General features: G+C 42.7%; 2 protein-coding genes across 5 annotated transcripts in view; one reads left to right on the plus strand and one right to left on the minus strand.

Moving 5' to 3' along the window:
• Positions 1 to 13,282, plus strand: part of SGK1 (serum/glucocorticoid regulated kinase 1) — a 110,299-nt gene extending 97,017 nt beyond the window's left edge. Inside the window, exons 1-13 of one of the 4 annotated variants that reach the window (XM_082474713.1) lie at positions 6,482 to 6,575; positions 7,025 to 7,515; positions 7,645 to 7,720; positions 8,442 to 8,517; positions 8,928 to 9,032; positions 9,135 to 9,218; positions 9,319 to 9,450; positions 9,720 to 9,832; positions 10,190 to 10,313; positions 10,764 to 10,859; positions 11,335 to 11,490; positions 11,595 to 11,684; positions 12,068 to 13,282. In XM_082474713.1, coding sequence (XP_082330839.1) covers positions 7,035 to 7,515; positions 7,645 to 7,720; positions 8,442 to 8,517; positions 8,928 to 9,032; positions 9,135 to 9,218; positions 9,319 to 9,450; positions 9,720 to 9,832; positions 10,190 to 10,313; positions 10,764 to 10,859; positions 11,335 to 11,490; positions 11,595 to 11,684; positions 12,068 to 12,235 — 1,701 coding nt within the window. In that variant the 5' untranslated portion in view covers positions 6,482 to 6,575; positions 7,025 to 7,034 and the 3' untranslated portion in view covers positions 12,236 to 13,282. Of the gene's footprint in view, positions 1 to 4,645; positions 4,792 to 6,239; positions 6,576 to 7,024; positions 7,516 to 7,644; positions 7,721 to 8,441; positions 8,518 to 8,927; positions 9,033 to 9,134; positions 9,219 to 9,318; positions 9,451 to 9,719; positions 9,833 to 10,189; positions 10,314 to 10,763; positions 10,860 to 11,334; positions 11,491 to 11,594; positions 11,685 to 12,067 lie in introns of those variants that run through there. The other 3 variants (XM_082474714.1, XM_082474715.1, XM_082474716.1) reach the window with 3 other exon arrangements.
• LOC309666864 (uncharacterized protein) overlaps positions 1 to 27,752 on the minus strand; it is a gene marked incomplete at its 5' end in the record, with an annotated part of 209,266 nt that overhangs the window by 32,073 nt on the left and 149,441 nt on the right. The gene's annotated exons all lie outside the window — the stretch shown is intronic.

Consider the following 27,752-nt stretch of genomic DNA (forward strand, 5'->3'; position numbering starts at 1 on the left):
AATAAACCAAAGTAATAATAATAATAAAATATAAAGCTTTCAGTAAGGCCATAGTCCTCTTTAATTTAGAAAGTCACAGATAATATTGAATTTTGATTTCAAAAATTGTCCAATTTATTCCTGAATTATTTTTCATAATCATACAGAAAATACCTTGGATGTCATTTTCCAGGTCAATCCTGAGAGCCAAATATAAAGCTGTCAGATATGTGCTATTCCTTACCCTTCATACTGTATTCTAATTGACAGTCATTTTTTACTTTTATTTCTTGTTCATTGGATTATGCTACATCAGACATTGACAGCGTTATAAAGATGGGGATAAGGTGAGTTTTCAACCCAACATAGACCTGTTGGTTTGTTCTAGATTCCCATTCCTCCCATGTCAAGAGCTGCCACAGGCCTCCCTTCTTTAATTTATTCCCTGATTAAGATTAAAAATTTACTACAAAACCATGTCTGCATCCTACCACCAACTGCCCTGTGGCCTGACTTTCCAGAAGGGATAGGCATAGAACATGGTGTTATCACCTCTGACAGATTGCTAATCCCTATGCTGGATTAAAACTATGCTTGTCTAAACTTTTATCCATCTTCCAACTACATAAATTTCCCCATTCCAACTTCCAACATTTCCTTATGTGTTTGTGTGTGTAAATTTGTTCATTTTCAATGAGGTAGGGGTAATGTAAAAAAAAAAAAAAAAATGCAAATACCCTTTGAAGGAATCATAGCTGATCAATCACATTTGGTTTGAATTAACTTTTCAAAACACATTGGAATGTTTTCCTTCTTAAAAGGGATTTTCCTTGGTGGTTTTTAGATCTCTTCACAATAGGGCTCAGTCTACCTTTGTAGGTAATTCCCCACCTGCCTCTCACCAGGTGAGATCATGTTTACCACTGTATCTCCTGCATCTAGTGCAATGTCTGATGCATAGTTCTAGAAGAATCTGTGGATGAATGAATGAATGAGTTCCACCGTGCCTAGAGCTGTATCAGACACAGAGGTGCCTGTGCAGGCTAATAATCAGCAGTCCTTCAAACGGGTATGTTTTCTAAGACATTATTAATTCCATATTTATTGGGGTGGGGGGCAGTGAGAGGAAGAGAGGAGAGGCAGATTTGTGTCAGCTAAGATTTTTTTTTTTTAATATTTATTTATTTATTTATTTGTCTGTGTCGGGTCTTAGCTGTGGCATGCGGGATCTTTAGTTGCGGCGTGCTAACTTCTTAATTGAGGAACGTGGGATCTAGTTCCCTGACCAGGGATCAAACCCAGGCCCCCTGCATTGGGAGCACAGAGTCTTAGCCACCAGACCACCAGGGAAGTCCCTAAGATCTTTTTTATTTCACTTGAAAGTGCTGTTATCCACTTCAGCAGTAGCAGCAAGAGAGCCATGTACATTTGCTTGTGTGTAAGGTCTGAGTAAGGACCATATTTCCAAATTATTCCAGAGATACTACATAGCACCTTAAAAATTTGGTGCTCATACTATTTCCTCTGCCTAGAATGACTTTCCCTCTTTTGTACCTAGCTGGCCTTTCCAGGATCAGGCCAAATATCTTTTGTGTGTGGAGACTTACCTCAACAATTCCAAGTCTGGGGACTTCCCTGGTGGCGCAGTGGATAAGACTCCATGCTCCCAATGCAGGGGGCCCAGGTTCAATCCCTGGTCATGGAACTAGATCCCACACGCATGCCACAACTAGGAGCCCACCGGTTGCAAATAAGACCCAGGGCAACCAAATAAAAAAATAAATATTAAAAAAAAAAAATTCCAAGTCTGCTGCCTCTCCCCAGTAGAAAATTCCCCTCTGTTGTTCTATGGCAGATTGCTCAGACCTTTGTTTTAACACTCATCGTGTTGTACCATAATTCACGTGTGTGTCTCCCTACTTAGAATGAGTGCTTCTGTGAAGTCAGATAACCGGATTACTCATATTTGTGTCCTTTGATCTTAATATTTGTACTTACTTGATAAATGCTTGTTAAATACTTGCACGAATGAATAAATGGAAGGGAGGGGAGGGAGTGGGGCAGGAAGGAAGGAGGGAAGGAATGAAGGATGTATCAGTTCAACATCTCCTGCGATGATTAGCTAACAGCAGGGCTTTGAGGCAGTTAGCATTAGTGGGAAGGAGGATGGGAGGCAATATTTCAGAGTTTGTGGGACCAGAGAGTATGCCACCACTGCTGTGGGTGGGAAGTGGGAGAGGCATAGGAGTCAACTTCAGTGACAAAGAAAGGTTACTTGAAGGAGATAAATCTGGTCCTAAAAGTAAGTTTTGTTACCTCACAATTTTGCCTATCATCTGTCCAACTCAGAAGAAAAGTAACAATAATTGCTTAATCCTTAAAAATGAAAAAATGCTGTTAGAGAAAACAACATAAGGTCTGCCGAGTAGACAGCTACATGTAGATTATTTAACAAAACCCTATTCCAAGATTCTTATAGTGTATAGTCTTGCTTATTCAACACAACTGCCTTGGGAAAAAAATAAGCCCTGTGTAAATAAAGCATGTAGTTTTGTGGGTTTTAATAACTCAACACTATTATTCTAGGTAATGTGTTCTCTTAGTTATCTGCTGTATCACATTCCTAACTCCTTTATGCATGTCAATTTTGACAATTATGAATAGGGAAGGTAATAGTCACTATAGAACCTGTGTTCTATAAATAGACATTTAACCACCATTGCTAGTTACTGATTTATAACAGCTATCCTGAATTAGCTCATTTATCATCATCATTTTCTATTTGATGAATACTGTAAAAAAAAAAAAACATGCACTTGGTGACAAACTTCAACAAAAGCTGATCCATTTTGTTGCTCTCTAGAGTAATAATTATGTTTTCTGACATTTCTATGTACTTTCTTTGGACATGCCCCAGGGAAAAGATTTTCTATGCATTAACCAATAAAACAATAAGTATGGCAACCTAAACGGTGCAGCACAGGATTGTTATAGAATTTATGACAGTTTGAGCAATACAAAATAATCATATTGCCCTGTTATCAATGGAAGACATTTTATCTAAGGAATGAAGACTAACACAGCTGACACATTAAAGAAGTAGCCCAAGAGGGGAACTTAATTATTTTGCATGTTTGTCAATTGCAGGTGTATTAAAATGGAGGAAAAAAATACCATGTTTTTTTTTTAAATCCCTAAGATTTATATGTGTTCATATTTAGGCTTCTGAAAAGAAGATAAATCATTTTAGAAATCGATGTTAATATTCTGAAACTTGCTTGTCAAACCCTGATCTCATTTTATATTGACATGAAAACATTTTAACAGTAAAAAAAAAAGTTAAGTCCTTATATTTTTCAAAATATTTTCTCTAATATGTTGAGAAGTACCAGGAATTTGTTTTCTGCGCCTTTAAAATTAAACGGAAAGAATCATATCTTAGTAAAGCTTTCAGGTGGTAGTATTTATAGTTCATCATTAAGGAAACATTTTATTTAATCACTAAGTAGAAAAGCTAAAATAATTTTCGTATTAAAATACACATACATTGGAAACTGTTTTGTTTCAGTGCAAACATTACATCTTGGTGAATAATTCCCATTTGAGAGTTTGATTGCGTTTTCCCAGTATGAGGAATAAGTGAGACGATTGGCTTGGGGGAGTGGGGAACTAATTAGCGTATCTCATATCAAGCCGTCTATCTATCTTCTTTGCCCGCACAAGGTATTGCAGAGGAATTATCTGGAACTGATTAAACCCCAGGAGAGAAGTGGGGGAAAATCATACAGTCGGGAGTAGTTCTCCCGGAGAACGCGAGCGCCCTCTAGCTCGTATTTACAAGCAGATACTGGTGACGTAACTCGGGCCACTTCGCCACCAGGGTGTAGGAGGGAAGGGGCCGGATTTCTCCCGGTAGGAGCACTCTCTGAACCAAAGAAAGAGGCTGGCGACAGGAAGGAAGAACAGATCAAGCGTTTGAATAGCAGCCACAGGACCACCTAAAGCCTGTGAAGAGTTAGGCGCGCGTCACACACAGTTCCCCCGCGTACCTCCCCCCACCCCATACACCCGCCGCCGTGTGTCACCTTCCTGTTCGGAAGTCTTAGTAGGTTGCTGGGACAGAACAGGGGGCTCCTGCTCCACCCATCAGGTATCCGGTTGGAAGAAAAGCCAGTCTCAACAACTTGATTCTCTCCGTTAAATGATAAGTTTAGCAGACCATCCGTCTCCAACGGCTGCACGTTAGTGTAGGGGGAGGAGGGCGCACAGCAGACGATACTTTTTTGTTCCAACCACAAATCATATGGTTGTGCCTCTTCTCTGTTCCACTTAGAGCCCTCTAACTTAAATTCCACGTTCCTCCTGGAATGCGAGCAGAGCCTCTTTGAGAAAATGAACTCTGTGCATGTGTTTTGAATTTTTTCTGGACTGATTTGTGATGATAATCAGTCAAGTTACATTTCTTGTGTGTCTTGCTGGGGGTGTAATAAACCCAGGGCCCTGATGACTGTAATTTTCTAGATGATGTTGCAACGAAGGGAATAAATGGCCCAGTGTTGAACTTTGCAGCTTGCTCCCTTCCTGTATGTAAATTGCCTTTATATAAAGTGGGGTTCATAACAGAGCTGGGACAGCCGCCTCTGACTCGTGCTCCCTTGTCATCTCAGCTTCCAGCCCTATCAGGCACATAGCAGGGAGGCTACTCCAGCCATAACTAAGCTCTACCTCCAGCCTCCAGAAAGGAATCCCCAAGCTTCATATCCTAGGCAACCTGAAGAATGAAAGAGGAGGCTATAAAATCCCCTTTGAAAGGTTTGTCTGCTTTTATTAAGATAATTTGGATGAAATGGGTAAAACAAAAATGCTTCAGAGGATTTGGGGTTACTTGGCATGGGGAGGGCACAGGAGGTGAGTCGCTGGAGGTTTTTTAATCTAATATTTAAAAAACAAACAGGCAGAAATCTTGGTGCAGTTTGGTGTTTCTGGTCATTCTTCAAAAATGTTGCTCTCTCAAAAGGGGAAGGAACCGGCTGGGAGCAGGGCTGGCCTAGGTTAGTTGAAGTGGAGCGTGGGATACGGGGGTACTGGCAATAACAAAGTCATGTTATATGAAGAATCCATGAAAGAGGAAGCAGAAATGGGCCAGTTACAGTGATTTGGAGTTTCCTAAACCTTGCTTTGGGTTGGAGTGTCAGTTTCAGAGAATAGTAAGTGCTTTTTAAAGAGCGGGTGCTGAGCAAACTTTCCCAGCCAGTCTCCAGCACAGAGGATGTGTGTTCTCTTCTGCCAGTTTGAGGCTGCTGTAAAGCAGTTGAGGCTACAGATCACGTTAAGGCAAATAAGGTGGTTGGTTTGCGAAACAAATTCCTGCCCAGCACCAAAGAAAAACCGCTTCACGTGTATTCTTGGTTTGACAGTTAGTAGTTCGGAGTGTGTCAGATCCAGTAGGCAACCTTAAATGGCAGGGCCGCTGGCAGCAAGGGGTCATGGCAGGGCAGGCACCGCAGACATCCCTGACAAGCGCCAGGTACCCGGCCCTGCAAACTTAGTAACTTGCAGCCCTCTCCCCGCTCCTGGCCCAGTGGGTGTGCTCGTGGCTTCCCCGCCGGCGCTGGCGCGAGTCCTCCCACCGGCGGTCAGACTGCAGCTCCCGGGCATCTCCCAGCGGCGGGGGTTACTGGAAGGCACCGCTCCGCTGCTCTGCAGAGCTTCCCTCCCTCCCTCCCTTACTTTCTGGAGCGGAGGAGGCTCCCGGCTAATCTTTCAGGAGTTAACGAGTCACAAGTTATCTGGGACTTGAGGGAAACAGCGAGGTGGTAAACCTGTAAGAAGACTGCGGGGTCAGCCCTGAATTAAACCGGAGGAGGGGTAGGGAAGACGAGCACAAACTAAGAGATTTGAAGACAATGGGATGCGACCTTGCAGTTTTCAGGTCGGGGAGCGGGAGAGGGGACCTCGGGAGTCGACGATGCCTGGGATGCCGACTCCGCACCGCCGCAGGGTCACGCCAGGTCTGTCCCCTAACTTGCCACCTCCTCACGTGTTTTTGGCATGGCGGGGATTAAAAAGGCAAGGGGAAAAATTACATGCGGAAAGGACAGAATGTTCCCAAAGATTACTTTAGGGAAAAAAAAAAAAGTGAAATGCAGATTTTTTTTTTTTTTTCCTTTAGTGCAGAGACGAATTTTATTTCCGCCCCCTCCCCTCCACATTCCTGACCTCTCTCCCTCCCCCTTCCCTCTTTCTTTCCTTCCTTCCTCCTCTTCCAAGTTCTGGGATTTTTCAGCCTTGCTTGGCTTGGGCCAAAAGCACAAAAAAGGCGTTTTCGGAAGCGGCTCGGCCGTGCACAAGGGCCATTTGTTTGTTTTGGGACTCGGGGCAGGAAATCTTGCCCGGCCTGAGTCACGGCGGCTCCTTCAAGGAAACGTCAGTGTTCTCTGGTCGCCCTTGCCCGCTGCGCGCCCGGCCGCCGCTGCCCATGGGGGAGATGCAGGGCGCGCTGGCCAGGGCCCGGCTCGAGTCCCTGCTCCGGCCCCGCCACAAAAAGAGGGCCGAGGCGCAGAAAAGGAGCGAGTCCTTCTTGCTGACCGGACTGGGTAAGCGCCGCTGCCGGCACGCGGGGGGCTTGTCTCACCAACTCCTCCACTAGTTGCTCGGATTGGGCGAGAGGGGCTGGGTATTTGGGGTAGTACCAAGGATGGAGAGATGGGGAAGGGGTAGGAGGGCGGCGGGAACCCGGGGACGCGCCGGGCGCTCTGGCCCCACGCTGGGGCCGGAGATAAGGGCGTGCGGGGCCGCCCTCCCCCGGCGCTGCCGCCCTGCGCCCGAGAGATAACCTCAGCTGGTGGTGCGCGGCCGCCCGGCGAGGGCTGCGGAGGCTGCCTTGCGGATTAGGGGAGAGGGTCGGGGTCGGCGCCAGGGCCGGGAGTGAATCCGAGCTGAGAGTTTGAGAAGCCAGAGCGGGCACAGAGCCACCCCGATCGCCTCGCACCCGGCAGAAAGCGCTCTGATTTCCTGATGTGCCGCGACTCTGATTTCCTCGCAGGACGGAATAAATGAGAAAGGTGGAAAATTACCCCGGCCGCTCCCTCCCTCCCCACCCCCTCCGCCGGCGGTTTCCCCCTCTCCGGCCCGGGAGCCGAGCGAGGCCGACAACAGCCCTGCGCCGGGCCCTGCCGGGGCGGTCCCCGCGCCCCCCGCGCCCCCCGCCCCCGCTCCGGGCTGGCCCCTCTCGCCGGGGGCGGAACCGCCCGCCGCCGGCCGCTTTGCCGCCGGGCAAGTCGCGCGGCAGCCGGGGGCGGGGTCGCGACGGGGCCGGGCAGCGCCGCCTCCTCCATGTCTTGTGGGTCCCGCCCTCGCGGCGGCAGAACGTATATAAAGCCGGCGGCGCGGCCGGGGCGCAGCGTTGGCTGAGCCGGTCTCCCGTGTCTGACGACTCCTCGTGCTCCCTCTGTGTGGTGATGACGGTGAAAACCGAGGCTGCTAGGGACACCCTCACTTACTCCAGGATGAGGGGCATGGTGGCAATTCTCATCGGTGAGTGTAGGAATACGACTGGACTTCTAGGTGACGCCAGGTGGAAAGTTTTGAAGGTCCTGGATCAGACTGGTGTGCGTGGCGTAGGATGTTACAAAGCCGTCTAAACGTTTCTCCTCTAATTCGCAGCTTTCATGAAACAGAGAAGGATGGGCCTGAACGACTTTATTCAGAAGATTGCCAATAACTCCTATGCATGCAAACAGTAAGTTTGGTGGGGCGACGTGGGGAAATAAAGATAAGTAGGGAAGTTTCCATTTACCAGCGGTAAAGACATCCTCATCAATATATTGATCAGGAAGCCGACGACTTACCGAGGCTGGGGATCCCTTTTCTCTTTAAGTTCTAATTATTTCAAACATTTAAAGCATTACAATGAATTTGCTGATTTGGCTTGTTCTGGAAATGCAAGATAAGATTTTCTTTTTTATACATTTGTTTATTTCTGGCTGCGTTGGGTCTTCGTTGCTGTGCCCATGCCTAGTTGTGGTGCGCGGGGGGTATTCTTTGTTGCGGTGCGTGGGCTTCTCATTGCGGCGGCTTCTCTTGTTGCGGAGCACAAGGGCTCTAGGCGCGCGGGCTTCAGTAGTTGTGGCGCAGGGCTTAGCTACTCCGCGGCATGTGGGATCTTCCCGGACCAGGGCTCGAACCCGTGTCCCCTACGGTAGCAGGGGGATTCTTAACCACTGCGCCACCAGGGAAGTCCCGATAAAATTTTCATGTTTGCCTAATTCACCCCCTCTCTCCTTGAAGAACACTCTTGTGTTTATCACTTTGGCTATTATTTTTTCTCACTGAGTAATTGATTTGGGTGTTTTTAAACACTGAGTTCTCTGGAAAGGTTGAGCCAGAAATTCACTATTGGTGTTGGTCTGCCCTCGTGTGGCGAGTCAGGATGTTCAACGTTGTTCCTTTCTTCTCTGCAGCCCTGAAGTTCAGTCCATTTTGAAAATCTCCCAACCTCAGGAGCCTGAGCTCATGAATGCCAACCCTTCTCCTCCAGTAAGTGTTCTCTATTCGTGATGCATCAGTGGAGGAATCTTATAAATGAGTCAGTTAGTTTGCCTATGTTGATGAATTATAAAATAGCAGTTAGTATCAAGGCAGGAATGCCTCGTTGGTTCATGGCAAACAAGTGACGTAAGCACTTAAGTATGAGTCAGTGGAGTGTTTTAAAAGACATATTTCATAAAAGTTATCTGCTTAAGAACAACACGATTATATACAATTTCCATACTCTCATTTGAAATATTCGCATGTATGGATGAAAAGTAGTTTGGAATGTGTTTATAGATGTCTGAGCACCTGCCCCTGTCATTTGCAGATGTACCACCTTTTGCATTGCCTATACTTTATTAATCGCTATCTTCCTTTGAAGCAAGGATATTAAAAGAAAACCTTTTATTTTCCAGCCAAGTCCTTCTCAGCAAATTAACCTGGGCCCATCATCCAATCCTCATGCTAAACCATCTGACTTTCACTTCTTGAAAGTGATCGGGAAGGGCAGTTTTGGAAAGGTAATTTCGTATCTGAAGCTCTCATTATTTATAGTCTTTCATATGCTCATTTTACATCTCCCTGGATGTGAACAGGAAAATGATTTTGAATTTAAATTTCAGGTTCTCCTGGCAAGACACAAAGCCGAAGAAGCATTCTATGCAGTCAAAGTTTTACAAAAGAAAGCGATCCTGAAAAAGAAGGAGGTATGAGATGGCCTTGGAGATAGACATTCAGTAGACGTTACCTTGCGATCTTGGCCCCACGTTAAAATTTGCCACTAAATCTTCATTGTCCTTTTTCTAGGAAAAGCATATTATGTCGGAGCGGAATGTCCTCCTGAAGAACGTGAAACACCCTTTCCTGGTGGGCCTTCACTTCTCTTTCCAGACGGCTGATAAACTGTACTTTGTCCTAGACTACATTAACGGTGGAGAGGTGAGCAGAGGGGATGGGAGCCGACCCCTGGCTGTCTGTGCACAGCCTGCTTTGTTTTAATTTGAGAGGAAAGTTTTAAAAAAGATAATTAGTGGGGGAAAAGTTACCAGATTTAGTATTTCCTTTAACCTGCCAGCTTTCAGATAGTTTATAAACTATTTAGGGCCACTTCCTGCAATTGTCCTCTTTAGCTATATATGTCAAGACAGATTCAATGCATTGTCCTGGGTTTTTGGCAACCCAGGCTAATTCTGCTCTATCTCCTACAGTTGTTCTACCATCTCCAGAGGGAGCGATGCTTCCTGGAACCACGGGCTCGGTTCTATGCTGCTGAAATAGCCAGTGCCTTGGGTTACCTGCACTCCCTGAACATCGTTTATAGGTGAGCCCAAGACCTCTGAAAGCTCCCTTCCTTGTGTAAAGGAGACATAGCCCGGCCTTTGACAGGGCCTTAAAATAATTTGTGTTTAGGCACAACTTGGTCACCTAAAACCAGGTCCCCAGCATGTGACCCATCTTTTGACTCCCTGCCATGAGAGAACTAGCCAATGAGGACTGTGCCTCGTCCAGAATAGATGAACAGAACAAGGACTCCCTTTTAGATTCACTGACACAACTACAGTGAATGTAAAGTGCTCCTAGTAGCCCTAGTAACGATCTTTACGGAGGATTGCTAATGCGGTGAAATTAACTTATACGACTACTTTTCTATTCTTTTTTTTTTTTTTTTTTTTTACAGAGACTTAAAGCCAGAGAATATCTTGCTGGATTCACAGGGACACATTGTCCTTACTGACTTCGGACTCTGCAAGGAGAACATTGAACACAATGGCACGACGTCTACCTTCTGCGGCACACCCGAGGTAGGCGAACTCTTGATTGGATGCCTGGTCTACCCCTTCCTCCAGGAAGGGATCACTGCAGTGACACTTTTAACTACTGAAAAGAGTAAGCTGTTTTCGGAGGTGTTTTAGTCCAGTTCAGTGCAAGTAAAATACACTGGCTCTCGGAGGCATGAGAAATTCCAAGGCCTCACGTTGCTTTAATTAAAGTGAGCTGTTTGTAAGATCCACACTGTAAAAGGTTTCTAAACCCCTAAGTAAGATATCTTAGGAGGGCCCAATAGCTTTCAGGATATCAGGACATGTAAGTGGCCAGTCAGCCTCAAAGCCAGCAGTTTTATCAGGAAGTAGTTTAAAGAAATATATCCTCCAAGTGGACCCAGGGTCTCTCAGCCCTTTCAAAGTGCATGCCTGGTCTTGGGATTGCCTAGTTTCAGGGGCTCTAAACACTTTTCCTGGTCTGTCTTTCAGTATCTTGCACCTGAGGTGCTTCATAAGCAGCCTTATGATAGGACCGTGGACTGGTGGTGTCTGGGGGCCGTCTTATATGAGATGCTGTATGGCCTGGTGAGTAGCCCATTGAAAATCGTGGAGTATTGCCCTGGGTTGATACACTTCTCCCTAGAATGTAGTCATAAAAATCCAGACTTATCTGGGCACACACGCCCCACTGCAGACCTGATCATGACGTCTTGCCCTCTATCAGTAAGCTTATCAAACGCAGATGAGAGAGGCATATTGGTTAAGCTATAGGTATTTTAGGGTAAACCATTACATAGTGGATTTTTTCTTCTGTAAGTTCACATTTTAGTAGGTGTGACCACACTTAACCTATGTGAGAGTGAGAAACATGGCTTATTAACATCTACCCCCTGATAAGGGTGGCAAAATATAGACACTTAAAAATCCAGGGTAAAGAAAACCTATCAAGTGATAGACTTTGTCAAAACCAGCTTCATATATTACGTTTGAGTCTTTCTTGGTAATGGATGCTCTCCAAAACTTCCAATTAAGTAGTAAGTAATGTTCTTGCTTCTTTCAGCCTCCCTTTTATAGCCGAAACACAGCTGAGATGTACGACAACATTCTGAACAAACCCCTCCAGCTGAAGCCAAATATTACAAATTCTGCAAGACACGTCCTGGAGGGCCTCCTGCAGAAGGACAGGACAAAGAGGCTTGGTGCCAAGGATGACTTTGTGAGTCATTTTTTCCTCTCCTCCTGGGCTGTATGAGTAGAGCACTAGATCTCACTGCCCTTCTTGAATTTCACTCTTCTAAATTTGTGCTTCTTTCTCAACAGATGGAGATTAAGAATCACATCTTCTTCTCCCTAATTAACTGGGATGATCTCATTAATAAGAAGATTACTCCCCCTTTTAACCCAAATGTGGTGAGTATCTCTCGTGAGTGTGCACAGGCCCAAAGGGCATTTCTTTAAGTTAGAGTTGCTGTTGGTAGTGGTGGAAGGGGAAGAAGGGCCTTCAAGGAATAACTTGGCATTCGTAAGCCATTATTTTACCCACAGAAAAAAATAGAACTGTTGTCCCAACAAAGCTCACATTATTTTTCAACACATTTTATAAATTGCAGTAGCAAAAGACAGAAAGTAAACATTATCCTCATAGTTTAAACTTCGTGTGGCCTTTGGGTTTTGTGCTGGAAATGGTTGATGATGGTGGAAGTTGCCATATGGTGCCTGCCTGAGCATTTCCCTTTCTTGCCTCCACTGTGAATTCTTGACATGGCATCTGCTTTCTTCCCTTCCTGCGGCAGAGTGGGCCCAGCGACCTGCGGCACTTTGATCCCGAGTTTACCGAAGAGCCGGTCCCCAACTCCATCGGTCGGTCGCCCGACAGCATCCTCCTCACAGCCAGCGTCAAGGAAGCGGCCGAGGCCTTCCTGGGCTTTTCCTACGCACCTCCCGTGGACTCCTTCCTCTGAATGGTCTTAGGGTTGGTTGCGAAGGATTTTTACGGGCGTTTTTGAAATGTTTCAGTTAGCCTTTTGGCAGAGCTGCCAGCTGACAGGACATCTTAGAAGAGAATTTGCACATCCCTGGAAGCTTGCACATCTTGGCAATCTTATTGCACACTGTTCGCTGGAAGCTTTTCGAAGAGCACATCCTCCCCGGTGAGCTCGTGGGGTTTTCCTTATTCTTCCTTCCAATGTGGTGCTATCTCTGAAGTGAGCAGTAGAGGGCCGCCCCAGACAGGTGCAGTGGTCTCATTCGAAGGAGGACGCTTGTTCTGAGAAGGAGCTTCTGAAGGTCTGTCCCGGGCCGTGATGTAACGAATCTTATGAAACGTGCCTTTTCTGATGAGATCGTGTTAGCTCCAAAGTTCTTCCTGTTGCCGTGTGTTTCCGTTCTGTTTTTCCTTGTGGACTTCCTGTGTGGTCAGCCGTATGAGTGTGGTATGCTTGCTCACAGAAGGACTCAGTTATAAGCATCAATGTGACACTTGCAGGACACTACAACGTGGGACATTGTTTGTTTCTTCCATATTTGGAAGATAAATTTATGTGTAGGCTGTTTTTTTTGTGTGTGAGATATAGTTAATAACTAAAATTTATCGAAAATGGTCTTGCAATGACTTGTATCCAGATGCTTAAAGAAGCATTGCTGCTACAAATATTTCTATTTTTAGAAAAGGTTTTTATGGACCAATGCCCCAGTTGTCAGTCAGAGCCTGGTGTTTTCATTGTTTAAAATATCACCTGTAAAATGGGCATTATTTATGTTTCTGGTTTTTTTTGTTTCTTTTTTGCATTCCTGATAATTATATGGATTGTATAAAGAAAGTCTGTACATTGGGTTATAACACTAGTATATTTAAACTTACAGGCTTGTTTGTAATGTAAACCACCATTTTAATGTACTGTAATTAACATGGTTATAATAATGTACAATCCTTTCCCCCCCTCCCTACCACACACCTTTTTTTGTGTGTGATAAACCAACTTTGGTTTGCAATAAAACCTTGAAAAATATTTGCAGAAATTGTGTCATGTGTGTTATTTTGTAAATTTCAGTGAAGGGGGCAATAGTAGATCTGTATAAAATTTAAAACCAGGGAAAATGCTGCTGTAATTTACAACTCAGTGGCTTGATGCCTCCAATAGCATCAACTTATGACTCTAGGAGAGAATAGGGTGGCCTTAAAGCCAATTATTTTTTTTTTTCCTTGGTGGGAAGCTGCATTGCATGACTTGCAGCATCTTAGTTCCCAGACCAGGGAGAACCCAGGCCCCCTGCAGTGGAAGCACACTGAGTCCTAACCACTGGACCGCCAGGGGATTCTCTAAAGCCAGTTTCTATTTTTGGGCTTCTCAGCAGCATTTTATGACGTCAGTCATTACCCATAAATCCATCCAAACAAATCCTTGTCAATTTAACTCTCTCAAGGACAGCCATGAAGTAATGTTCCCTATATTTATGGCCTGCCCTGTGAAGTTGGCTGTTTGTCTGACATTTGGCTTGTCTGAAGTAACAGGTAACTCTTTCAACAAATACTTGGTGCTTTCCCTGTGCCCAGGCTCTATTCTGAGTGCTGGGGATAAAGCAATGAGCAAAGCTGACAAATCTCTGCCCTTACAGATCCTGGTGGGAAAGACAGACTTTCAATAAAGCAGTTTGTTGAAATGGAAATCAAGATAACGGTCTGTAAGTATATGAGAATGCCACTGAAGAGGGTGAAGATGTTTGTCATAAATGGCTATGTTCCCAAAATGCTGAGCCGGCAGGACTCCTGGTTCGTGAGAGTAACCAGAGCCGAAACAAGTCCAGTGTCAGCTCAGAGAAGGACCCTGCCGGGGCACATCCCTGGTTTGGGCCAGAAGCCACTGAAGCTGGTGTGCACCCAGTACTGCATGGGCCCACCCGACTGATGTTCAGAGGCCTTTCCTAGAGCTCATCCCATTGGAATATTTCCTGTGGGAGAAAGGAGAGGGACTTGATATTAGGAGATAATCATCTTGCGTCCAAGTTGTTTGGACTTTTTCACTTTTCTAAGCCTTCCACAAATTTCCTAGCATACACAAGATTCTCCAATAGTTGGCCTTGCTGCTGCTCTAAGCCTACTGCACACCCTCTACCTTGACCTCTTAGTTTGCACAGGGATTTCCCCAGGGAAAGTAGTGATCATTTTCCCTTTTATCATGGCTCTTACATCTCACCTCTTCCAGAAGGCTTGTAAGGGTTGAACAGGTGTTGGAGATCACTTAGTCTGTCTCTCTTGAGTCAATGACTTCTTGCTGAAGGAGAACCCCAGATCAAGCTCTGCATTTGAGTTACGGCTCTGCCCTACAGACATTAGCTGCATAGTAAACCCCTTACCAAACCCAAATGCCAAAATCGACAATGGTGACAAAGAAAATCTAAAGTCCTAGTAATGACTGATGCTAACCCTGACAAAAAGCCTTTCTGCATATCTCCCCCTCATTCTCAGGATCCATAACAGTTAAGAGTTCCTCTTTGAACAATAAGTACTTAAATCACTTTTTTTTTATCTGAACATAAGTCTTGCAGCCAGCGACTCTCCCATCTAATTATAGATAACTCAGAGGGGTTAATCATGGATTACAAAGCTTTTTAATTGTTTAAGGGTAGAAATTTGGTTTATGGCTTCAGTCAGTCACTATGTAAGATCTGATTTGCATTGCTGGAGAGTTGCTAAGAGCCAGAGGAGTCCCAAGTGTCACACAAACAGGAGGAGATTAAATCAAACACAAGTGGGTGGGAAGGGAACAGGGCAAGAACAGGGAAGTCCAGAAAGAAAAAGGGGTCAACTGAAAAAAAAAAAAAGGCAAATATTTACTGAACACTATGATGTCAAATAGCATATGTGCTGAGGTATCTTTTATCTAGGGCTGTGGGGCACATCCCTGTCAGCATTTGAAACTACATTTGAGCGTTATGGTTGGTAAAAGGGACAATTCACTTCTCCATAGTTTTTCAGTGGTGGAGCTGGTCAAATATGGGTTTGGGGGAACATTCGGCTAAGATTCCCACAAGTTAAAATGGGACTTTGAAACCACTGCTACCATGAATGTAAGTCAAGTACCATGCTTAGGGAATTTGCCATATACTTGGGGAGACATGGTACCTACCCATGGTATAAGGCAGTTGATGAATGAAGGGTAAAGGGAACCTCAGAAGTCCAGAAGCTCTCTGTGGGGTTGGCTACCTAGAGCAGGCTTCACAGAGGGGATGACAAAGATTCTCACCAACCAATTCATTTCTAGGGAGTCTAATGGGATGCAGACCCTAAGGATTAGATAACAGTAATAATAGTTTATACTATAGAGCTCGTACTGTATGCCAGACGTTCTTCTAAGTACTTTATACAAAATTTATTTCATCTTCAGAATAACCCTGTGATGTCAAAAATGAAGAAACTAGCACAAAAAGGTAATTTGCTGGGACGTGGTTAGGTTAGAAGTCAAATCGTGACGGTCTGGCCCCAAAGCCTATGTTTGTAACCACTACATACTCTGCAAAATATTGTCACCTAAAAGGTGACAACAAGAATATAGAAGCAAACAATTGTGTGCTTGTTAGTCATTCACTTATTATTTCTCCAGACCTTTACAAAGATACCTTCTAGGTGTTGTGCTAGGCAAAGAGAGAGAAAGAGAAAGGGGGGGGTGGGGAGGGAGAAAGAATTTGCAATTATAATGTAGACATTATCAGTTGTTGAAGATGAGATGCAGCTGGAAATACACATTGCAGTGGGAGTGTAAATCAGTACAACCATTTTGGAAAACTGTTTGGCATTTTCTACTAAATAAAGATGGACATATTTATAACTTATGACCCAGTAGTTTCACTCGATGGTATATGCACCCCAAAGAGTGTACATATATGCAATAAAAATTTTGCAATAATATTCACAGTAGAACTATTTATATTAGCCCCAAAATGGGAACAATTCAAAATGCCCACCAACAGCAAAATGCATAAATATAATGAATAAATGAGTAAATATAATGGAATACCATACTATAATGAAAACGCTATATGCAACAACAGGGAGTAAATCTCACAAACATAGAAACCACTCTGTATGATTTGATTTATATAAAATTTGAAAGCAGGCCAACAAAACAAAGCCATTTAAAAGTCAGGATCTGATTGTCTTTGGGGAGGGGAGGATGGAGATAATGATCAAGAGGGCAAGTGAAGGGGGTGGTCTTCTGGGTGCTGGTAATTTCTTGATCTTGGTGGTTTCAGGCGTGATTTTGCTTTTTGATATTTCATCAAGCTAAATACTTACGATACGTGAATTTTCTATATGTTTGTTATATAGCAATAAAAACGTTTACTTAAAAATACATGGTATGATAGAAACAGGATGTTATGGGAACACAGAGGAGGGACTTCTTATCCAATTTGGGGGTCGGGGAAAGGGACTAAGTTTTCGGGGAGTTTAGGACAGAGAGGCTTAGGGAGGTCTGGAGGGCTCAGGTAGACTGTCTTGGGAACTGGATCTTGAAAGTGAGGCAGAAAGTAGGGCCTTCCGGGTCTGGCTGGTAGAGGTGGGGAGCGAGGGGGCAGCCTGCCTAAGCACAATGAATGGGGTATTGGAAAAAGGGAGGGTCTCAGGCAGACCTAGGTCAGAATCCCAGCTCCACCCCTCCGCTTTCTAGCATTGGGCAAGTAGTAACTTGGGCAAACCTCTCCTAACTTCAGTTTCTTTAAGGGGGGAAATGCATCCACTGTCTATTTTTTCTCAGTTATATGTGAGACAAGGTCAGAAGGAACTGGAATTTTAAAATGCTAATTAATTTCTTCTTTCCCCACTCTTTACTTGTCTTACCTTTCTCAATTTCCCCTCCTCTTTAGCAGATTATAGGGAAAAAAAAGATATTAAAGAGCAGTGAGGGACTTCCCTGGTTGTCCAGTGGTTAGGAATCCGCCTTCCAATGCAGGGGAAGCGGGTTCAGTTACTGGTCAGGGAACTAAGATCCCACGTGCCGCAGAGCAACTAAGCCCGCTTGCCTCAACTACAGAGCCCACGTGCTCTGGAGCCCATGTGCCACAACTAGAGAGAGAAGTCTGCGCGTCGCAACGAAAGATCTCACATGCCACAACTAAGACCCGAAGCAGCCAAAAATAAATAAATAAATATCTTAAAAAAAAAAAGAGCAGTGAGAAGTCATTTTGAATAAGGGGATGGACCTTGTGACTGATGTTCTTGGAAGTTTCGCGGAGACGTTTAGATTTCATTAGGTAGTAAAATGAAGCATCTGGAGGTTTTCCATGAGGAAAAGGCGTGATCAAAAGGCATGTTCTGGTGACTCTTGGCAAGAGTTGTGAGTGTGGGGAGAGCTTTGGAATTTAAAAAATAACAATAATAAGGAAGCCACTTAGGAGACTTCTGACAATCATCCCTTTGGTGGTGGCGATGAAAGGATAGAGATGGAGCTTCATGAATCAGTGGAGATTCATGAGTTGCTGGGAATGGAGAGAGAAGGATGAATCAGTGTAGTTTATTTCTTTAATGTAGTTGACTCCACCTACTGACGTGCTTGTCACAGCTGCAACAATAGCATTTAGGACAAAAGCCACCCACCAGTTTCTTCAATGTCCCCAAGGCACAACGAATCAGCTGATAGATAACCCTTCAGTGTACTTGGCAAGGCGAGATGTGACACATTGTACTCAATCTCTACCGCACCCTGTTAAGATATTTCTCACCTCGTCCATCAAAAAGCTCCCCAAATCCTACTCCATATGCCTCAAGCCTTGTGTTAGGAGCATAAATGATGTTAAACTTAACCTGCTGTGAATCATAACATTTCTATTAAGAAAAACACATTCATCCAAATTAATTAAGCTCAATTTGAGAAATCGGTTAAATGCTTTTTCACATCGCATGAAAATTGTTAGCCACTCACCAAAACTAACAAATTATTATTGCCTAGACTTCACTTGTGGCTTAACGTGTGATCTTTCCTAGTCTGCTTTGGCCACTGCATACTTGCTCTATAAGAACGTGTTTAATATATATATACATGTTTTCTCTGCTTTCCACACCTCTTCTATGAAGGACTTTAGCAGCAAGATTCAGAGCAATCCTGGAGGTTTATTTAGTGTTTACCTATAACATTATGTTCAGACAGATATGTTCATGTATTTGGATAGCTTGGAAACCATGGACTCTGATGGCCAGGGCTCTTAGTTTCCTCTCTTCTGTGTGGTCTGTTCTCCACTTACTGTACCACAGCAGGCATGGTGACGATGCTGTAACAACAATATAGAAGGTACAGACTGTTCAAAGGAAAATATATACGCATGATCGCTCTGGTCAACAGCAGAACAAGGATCATAAAGACGTAGTGTCACTTTACAGACACGTATGGAAAACAGATGAGTGACTGCCAACTTGTTCATGACATCTGGATGATTTTAACACAGTTCTGCTCGACCTTATTTTACTGCCTCTTTGGCTTAGTCATAGACTCCAGACCTAGTATTCCAGAGGCCAAAGTCATCACCTTCCCTAGCCAGACCTAAACCATTTGATTCCAAGTGTGTTGCAGTGTTGCCAGCAAAGGTCAGCACAGATCTGTTTGTTTTGGCAATAATTAATTAAAGTTCATTTAATTAGATTGTTTAGGGTTAAGCTGGAAACAATTTGGGGTCCGAATTGCAAACAGTGATTATATTTTCCTCTGAAAGATCATGAAAAAGAGACATACAGAATGATCTGATGCTTGAATTAAATTATATGCTACCTAATAATAATGGACAATTTGAGATAAGTTTAGAGAAAATATAATTTTTCAAACATATGTGACAATTCTTAAAATTACAGCAAATAAAAGAATAAATAATCAGGGAGGAGGAAAGAATGTGTGTGCTTCCTTAGATTTTCCTTTTATTTATAAATGGATAACACGCTCTTGGTTAAATAAATAAATAAAAACATGGTGGGTCAAAATGAGTAATAATTTCACGATTGCCTCGCTGCTCAGTTATTCCCATCCCAATTTTCCCTTGCAGGAGATAACCAACAGTAAGCTTTTCTGGTGTATCCTTTTAGAAATTTGATATGCATATACGAGCATAAAGGTTTCTAATAACACAGAATTAGAATTTGAAAGGGGGGAGCAGAGGAGGTGTCTTGATCGCTGGTTGATTTTTTTTAAGTTGTCTTAATTGTTTATATTTTCTAAAAGTTCAAAATCTCATTTGTGTGAGTCTCGTGCTTAAAAATTTTTGGTGTAACACAACCCTTATACTGCATGTCAACTTTTTCATCTGGGAAATGAAGACAAACCAATCTGGTTTCATGTTGCAGAACAAACAAAGCTGTAGGCTCACAGAGAGGGGAGACTTGACTTTCAAGGTTGCCCTTTGCAACTATGTATGAATTTTGCCTTGTCCACAGGCTTTAGAACCTAACAACTCAGCAACTTCATTCTGGCTGCACTCTTTCTAACACAGCTAGGAACCACCTTGATTTTCCAGTCACTAAACAGCTGTTTCATGCCTAGGGCATACCTGAATATTCTCACAAAAGTGACCTGATTAGGGGATAATACTTTCCCTTCCAACCATCCCTATCTATATTCCTTTAAGTCATTCTCCCTATCAACTATCCTGTCCTTTCCAGTATCATAAAATCGTAAAAATGTCAGGGGCCAGAGGAATCACTACTAGCTCCAGGGGTCATAAACTCAGTGCCTTCGGGAGCCAAGGCTGTAAATCGTATTAGATGAAGACAATAGGAGCCATGGACCATGCGTTTTCTCTTAAAAGCATTGAAATTAAAATCAAAATCAGAAACCACTGTGTTGGCCAAGTGAAATGAGTCTATGGTCAGAAACATCTGCAAGTGTTATAGTCTAATCTCATATGCAATTATGTAAAATGCAATGGCTTGCCCTCTCTTTTGCATTCTTGTCCATTCATTATCTAGGAGCAACACAACAAAAAACAAAACACCAAACACTGGGGATTGAAAGCTCTGCTTCTCCCAACTATACAACAGTGAGGAAGGAATGGGCTTACAGGGACGCTGGTTTGGCATTAAATGACACAAAATCCATCAGAGACTGTGCCCAGCTTCTAATCATATGCACACACCTGGTGGCCCCAATGTCCGTCAGAATTCCATCACCAGTTTTGGAAAGGAAGTGGGCAGACTCCTGGTGTATCATCCAGGAACATTGAAGGGGCCCCTTTAGAGCAGACCACTCATTTGCTCACACATTGTTTATAATAATCTGAAGAATTTTCTGTCTTCTATAAAAGAACAAGGAAAAAGCTTGGCCAAGCCGTCCAGAGTTCCAAAGAACATGCAGCCAAGAAAAGATATGTTAAGGAAGGCAGCCTAATAAATTAGGAAAACCTCTGATTCTTTTGTGTGTGTGTGTGTGTCATTTTTTGTGTGTGTATGTGTCATTTTTTTTTTTTAATTTATTTTTGGCTTCATCGGGTCTTTGTTGCTGTGCGCGGGCTTTCTCTAGTTGCAGCGAGCAGGGGTTACTCTTTGTCGCAGTGCGCAGGCTTCTCATTGTGGTGGCTTCTCTTGTTGTGGAGCACGGGCTCTAGGCGCGCAGGTTTCAGTAGTTGTGGCAGGAAGGCTCAGTAGCTGTGGCTCTCGGGCTCTAGAGCACAGGCTCAGTAGTTGTGGCGCACGGGCTTAGTTGCTCTGTGGCATGTGGGATCTTCCCGGACCAGGGCTCGAACCCGTGTCCCTTGCATTGGCAGGCGGATTCTTAATCACTGTGCCACCAGGGAAGTCCCAAAAACCTCTGATTCTTGAAACCCGGTTTCTCTGAGCCTTGGTTTCTTTTCTCCCAAATTGGGACTAAAAGCACTTCTTTTGCACTGTAGAAGATCTGAGGTAATGTGTCAGGATGAAGAAAAATGTATTTTAATTTAACAAGACAGTAAATAATGGTGCTGTTGGCACTTGCCTGGGGAGCGAGGAGCTAGGACCACGCAGACCTTCTGTCCATAAGCTTCATAACTTAAAACATAGCTTCCCATCGGCTCCTCCTGCTGTGCATCTTTGGAAGCATGGAGAACAGTTACGTGCTCTCAGATTCGCAGGCACACCCACCCTTCCAGCTGCAGGCAACCTGTGAAAAGTAGGTTGAATAAATGTTCCCACATTCTGGTTTCGTGGAGTTTAAGGTGTTTCTAATTATCCCAAAGGATTATTCAACTCTTCAAATTAAATTTTTTTAGGCTTCTTTAATACACATGCACCATAAAATAAGAGAGAATTATACTACATTACTCACCAATGAAACCAGAGTGGCATAGTGCTGCAATAGCCTGACATCACCCCATGTCAACCTTTTCTTTAAAGAGAGAAAGGGTGAGTGACACAAAAGTTTTGTTCTTTATTTTTTCATCATTGCTAATAGCAGTACAGTCAAATCCATGGAAGAAACCTAGGGTTGTTGGGAGTGTATCTGGATATAAACCAGAAGATTTGGGTTCAGACTCAACCTCTGCCATGTTGGTAAGTCTCCTTTTCCATAAAACGGGGATACTGGTAACTGTTCTGCTTTCCTCACAGACCAATGCAAAGTTCTAACAAGAGAGACAATGTAGAAGAATAGGATTTGCTGACCAGGAAGTGATAAACTAGTGTCTGATGCTTCCTAGAAAACATGAGGCTTTGAACTATACCAATTTACACAGTCGTTAATGTTAAGATGTGAGGCCTCTAGGAGTCTGTCAAGATTTTTCTAACAGATTATCCTACTGAGAATATTGCTACCTAGTAGAAGTCAGTTTTTTAACACATGGCAATGCACATGTTTATTTACATTGCCTTTGAAAATTCTTCCCATTTAAAAGCAGGAAGCTTTTTGCAGGAATTAAATCCCCAAATGCAGAGAGCAAGAATTGTTCTCCATCTTGCTAATCCTTAACATGATGACATCATATATGTGAACAAGCAATCTAAAGTATAAGGTATAAAAGATATTACTAAATAAAGTATATGCAAATCTTTACTTCAGTATTCTTTAAGCTTTGTTTAAATGAAAATCACACAATGGAGAGAGAGATAGAAAGATAGATAGAGACAGAGATAGAGAAATAGAGGGAGAAAGAGAGAGGTGAGAGAGGGGGGGAAAGAGAGATTCTGATAACATGAGTCCTTGTCACTATTCAACATATCCCACATAGCTTTAGCGGTCCCAGCCATGCAAAACAGACAAACAAACAAACAAAAACAAAAATAGAAAAAGAAATAAGAAATATAAGCATCAAAAAAGAAAAGACAAAATTGTCATTGATGCAGAGGCTATAATTATATACACAGAAATACCAAAGAGATAAACAAACTATAAAACCTAATTGGGAGTTCATCAAGATGGCCTCATCCAGTATCTACTACCCAGCAAAAAATGTTAGACAACAGAACAGAAAAAAAAAAAAAAATTTTGTTTACTGATACAGCAAAATTTATAAAGTACCTAGGAATTAATGAACCTAATAGAATGCACAAGGATTTTGTAGAGAAAAAAATTAGCTCAATTCAGGTATGTTATGTTAGTGGACTGGATGTCATAATTTTGCAAAGATATTGATTCTCCCAAAACTTATCTATAGGTTTCAGTAAATTTCCGATGTAAATCTAAAAGGATTTTTTGGGCTGAATTGAAAAATTAATTGTGAAATGTATATGAAAGAGTAAGATTCACTAATATTTCATGTAAAATTTACACGAAATAATTGATCCACTGTAATAGCAAATGGTGAGCAGAGATGGAAAACCAGATCTACCAGATCTTAAAACATATTACAAAGACCTGAAACAGTATTAAAACAACATGCTATTGGCACATGGACAGACAAAAGGACAAATGGGACAGAGAGATGGTATATAGAATATGAGATTAGTGACACCACAAATCAATGGAGAAACCAGAATATTTACCAAATGATGTTAGGAAATTTAGCTCATTATTTGAAGAAAAATAAGTTGGATCTCTACGTCACATGACATTTAAAAATAAACATCAAAAAAAAAATCAAATGGATTGAAAAAGACCTAAATATGAAAGATAAAACTGTAAAAGTAATAGAAGAAAATATCAAAAAAATACAGCAAGTCATTGATGAGCTAATTAATGATCAGGCACATCAAATTGTCACTTTTGGTTCGAAAGGCTGAGAGAGTCTTCTGTATGAGAATCATGGTTTGAGCAGGATTAAAGGATGGGAAGAAGTTTAATGAATGTGGAGTAAGCTTCCAGAGAAAGTAATGGTAACCTACATTTACAGAACACTTCCCACTATCACATATTAACTCATTTATCTTATTACACTAATAAGGCAAATAGTAAAATATTTCTATTCCCTTCTTACATATGTTAAAATTGAGGCTCTGAGAAGTTTACATGAATAGACGCCCACGGCTCTGACACCAGAGACTTCAGGGTGTCTTGTGAGCATCCTGGCATCTCTACTGAGCGGTGAGCCGAACCCTCACCCCCAGGAATGTATAGCCCAGCTATTTCGGTCTTCCTTCCGTAGAGATTGTCTTTTTATGAGATGAACACTTGAAACTGGCAAAAGGAACCAAAGGTCACCAATAAATAAGTTTGGAATATGCAGCTCAAAGGTGAATGGGCCATTTTAAAGTGAAAATCTCCATTAAAATGTGTTACAAATCTCCTGAAAGGCGGTTTCTTATGTTTAATGGTGTCTAAAGTCTGTGTTTAAGGGATAGTAATACATATGCTACATTCCTCATAGAGCTGTTGTGAGAATCAAGTGAAAGAAGGAGCTTCTACATATGAGGAATTACCATCCTAACTTTTAAAGTTTCCTGACACCCTTTAACAATGTGCGAAATAACATCAACATCGGTCTGCAGCGCCACCTAGTGGACACAATAATGCTTTGCTTGAGATTTTCATGTGTCTTCCCTGTTTCAGAGGGTAAATATTACCTTCATTACATGTCTGTTACTGAGGCATTTTGCTCACAGTATATTTCTCTCAGATTTTTTATTTATAAAGATTGTTTACATGACATTTTGCCAGTGAATTTTATTTTGATAAGTCAATATTTTTAAAAAGCCAAATTTCCGGGCATAAACTCATTTTACTCAGAATGCTTCACCCTGTATAGCTGTCCTCGCCAGAATTGCAACCCAAGTGTCTGTCTGATAAACAGTCTGGGTTTTAACACAGGAGGACAAGTTGGGGGTATTGGAGCCATCTGTTTCCTGCTTGATTTGCCCGTAAGTTGTACTTAAAATTGCTGAGTTCACACCTGAAACTTTTCTTGTTAATAGTTTGCTCATTCATACACATAGCATTGCTTTAATAAAAAAATAATCTATTGAGTTCTTTTCAATGTTAGGCACTGTGCTTAGTGCTATGGATACAATGACAAACAAAAAGGAATGCAGTCCCTGCTTTCGGGGAGTTTGCAATCTAGTCAGAGAGCTACACAATAATTAAGTAACCACACTATCAACTGAAAAAAAAAGCACAGCCTAAAACTTGAGAATTATGTTTTCTTTGGTGGACAAAACTGAGGACTTAAGCCCGGTACGCAGCCTCTCAGATAGCTCTGAGGGACGGCTCCGAAGAGGTCAGGGAGAAGCCAGGATATGTAGGAGTTTTTACGACAAAGACCAGGTAGTCGGAACTTCCAATGATTACTGTTAATTAAAGAAAACCAAATACCTCAAGTTAATGAATTTAGCACTTTTCTATGTTTGGGAAGATGCAAGTGTCCAGGCTCATTGAAATCACTCCTTTGATATGCACCTTAGCTACCTAGGGCCAGTATCCTGTTCTTTCCCATTCTGAGTCCCCTGAGGGTGCACCTTTGGGAGTGACTGCAGTGGCGGAGAGCGTGGTAGTGGGCAGCCCATTTGTTTCCAGTTTGTCTCCATCCTGAGTTCCCCCAGGGCTCACCGCGGAGGGGGGACAAAGACAGGGGTGGAGGGACGGCTGTAGTGGCTTAATGACTGCAACATCCTTTGTTTACTGATATGGCAGGCAACATTTTTCATTCACAATACAAATGTTATTGCTTTACTTAGCTCAGGGAATGAGAATATTTGTTTCATTGTGGTTTTTAATTTTTTTTACTAAACATCAAGAATCTAACTTGTCCTCATGTATATCTGGGTGTTTGGGGGGTGTTGGGTTTATAGTGGAAGACCTTGAAGATCTTTTGTTTAAATTAGCCCTGACAATCAGCAGGATAAAGTGTGTCCTCCGTGTTATAGGATAATAATGTGAAACAGTGAAATTTGGAGTCAGAAACACCAAATAAATCTTGTGGTCTCTTACTATTCTTGTGACCTTCAGCAAATGATTATTCACTTTTTTTTTTTCTGTAAAATAAAAATGGTAATAATACCTACCCTGACAGGGGAAAACCATGACTACCACAGTACATGGTACATAATAGGTGATGAATACTTTGCCTAAAGTACCATGTAATTAAAGGCCACATGTTTTTAATGCATCACTCATATTTCACTGGCCCCAAAACCAGTACATAAAGCTTACAACAATAAGAAAAAAAGTAAATGTGGCTCAAAAACAAGCAGAAATTAGTAGTTTAAAGAACGCAGTATATAACATTGTTATCTTTGAATGAAGATACAAGCTACTCACAATTCAAAGACATCTAGGAACTATCTCGAAATTCTTATTTAATAGCCCCAAGAGTTGGGCTAAGACAGATGTTCAAATTCAGTTGGTGAAATGAAGGAGGAAGCAAAACTTACTTGGTTAGCTTAGGTCTCATAACTAGTTAAAAGGAGAAATGGAACTAGAACCCATGACTCTTAATTCTCTGGGTTGTGTCTCTTTAGACACCATAAAAAAAAATGGACTTCTGGATATCTAAACAATATGAACAGAAAAGTCTTCTCAACATTGTTGGAAGCCTTGCCTTGCAGACAGGTTTTCAGGTCCTTCCCCTGTCTTACAATTGAGCAGAGGAAAGGTATCAAATGTTGTTCCAGTTAGAAGAGAGTTTTCTGTCCTATTGAGTGCATGCACATTCCTGGACACAACTCAAAGTATCTCTGAAGGGAGGGAAAGATTAAAGAGTTAACATCTGTTGAAACCTACCTATATATTAAGCACTGTAGATACATTATCTTATTTCATCAGGTAAGTACTTATCCCTGAGTTATGGAAGGGACCTAGGGCTAGCAAGGACAAATAATGTTTCCATAGAGCTAGAGAACAGCAAGGACAGGATTCAAGTCAGGTTTTGCTGACCCCGGAGGGTCTGATATTTCCATCACTTCCTAGTCAGAAGAGTGACCGATGAAAACAGAACGTGCTTCACTCTGACCTCAATATATTTTCTCCAGTCAACCAGCCATCATGGACCTTTATGTGGCATCTGGAAATTGAAAGCTGCTCATGTCAGTCTCTTCATTTTTACAGAGGAAAATGGTTAAGGGAGGTTAGGGAGGTTAAGATCCTTCTCAGAACATTACTAGAATCAAAATAGTGCCGTTAAAATAAGTGCACATTACTTTCTATTGTCTGCTTGGAAAAAACCCATGTTTACTGAGCTTTTATTAATATTTCTTTTTTTCTGAAGCTCTGACCACATTTTTGTAATTTTTTCCTCTGCATCATGGACTTTTGAGAAGGGCCCACAGGGTGGTTCTTCCTTGGCCCATGTTCTCATCATTGAATATGATACGGGAAGAAGGAAAATTGGAGGCCAAAGCTAATCTGGGCAAGAGCCTGGTGTCACGAGACCGCGATATTAATTTTCCAGATGACTTTGCAGCTGAGTTGGCTTAACTCTGTGACATTAGAAGATTGAAAGCAGGTAAGAAGTTTAGTGGAAGGACTATGCCTGCTAGATCCCACGCATCCCGTACAGTCGGAGCAGTGCACAAGCATTGGCACCGACAGACACACGCACACTGAGCTCCAACAGCCCCTGAGACTTTCCAAAAGGGACACCTTTGCATTGTTTCTGTGCCTGCTCAGCCTGTGACTTCAGATTCCATGTGCTCTTTCAAATGAAAATGTCCCGTGAAATGGTCCATTAGAGAAGCATCCCACATTTTCCAGGTGAGGGTTGCTGAACAGCTGGGGTTCTCCACTCAGTGCTGCGCTCCGGGGAAACAACTTCTCACTGTGCTCTGATATGTAAAGCCATGAGCAAACCCACCAAGTCCTGGGCTGGGGGTGAAGGTCAGAGTCAGAACCAGATAGACAGAGACCAAACCAGATCATGTATCTCACCCCTGGACATACTGGTCAAGGTTTTACCTGTCTCAGGACTTTCCACTTGTGCTTCTCTTTTCCTGAAAGGCTGCCTCACCTGCTCTACGTTTTGGTGAAGATGTGTTCCCTCTATTCTGTCTAAAGCAGCTCGCCTAGAAATTATTGTCTCCCTATCAAGTTTACTTCCTTTATCATACCACACTCTGGGGCTACCCCAACAGTCCAGTGGTTAAGACTCTGCCTTCCAATTCCGGGG

The sequence above is a fragment of the Balaenoptera physalus genome, assembly GCF_965194825.1.
Source record: "Balaenoptera physalus genome assembly, chromosome: 9".
NCBI lineage: Eukaryota > Metazoa > Chordata > Mammalia > Artiodactyla > Balaenopteridae > Balaenoptera > Balaenoptera physalus.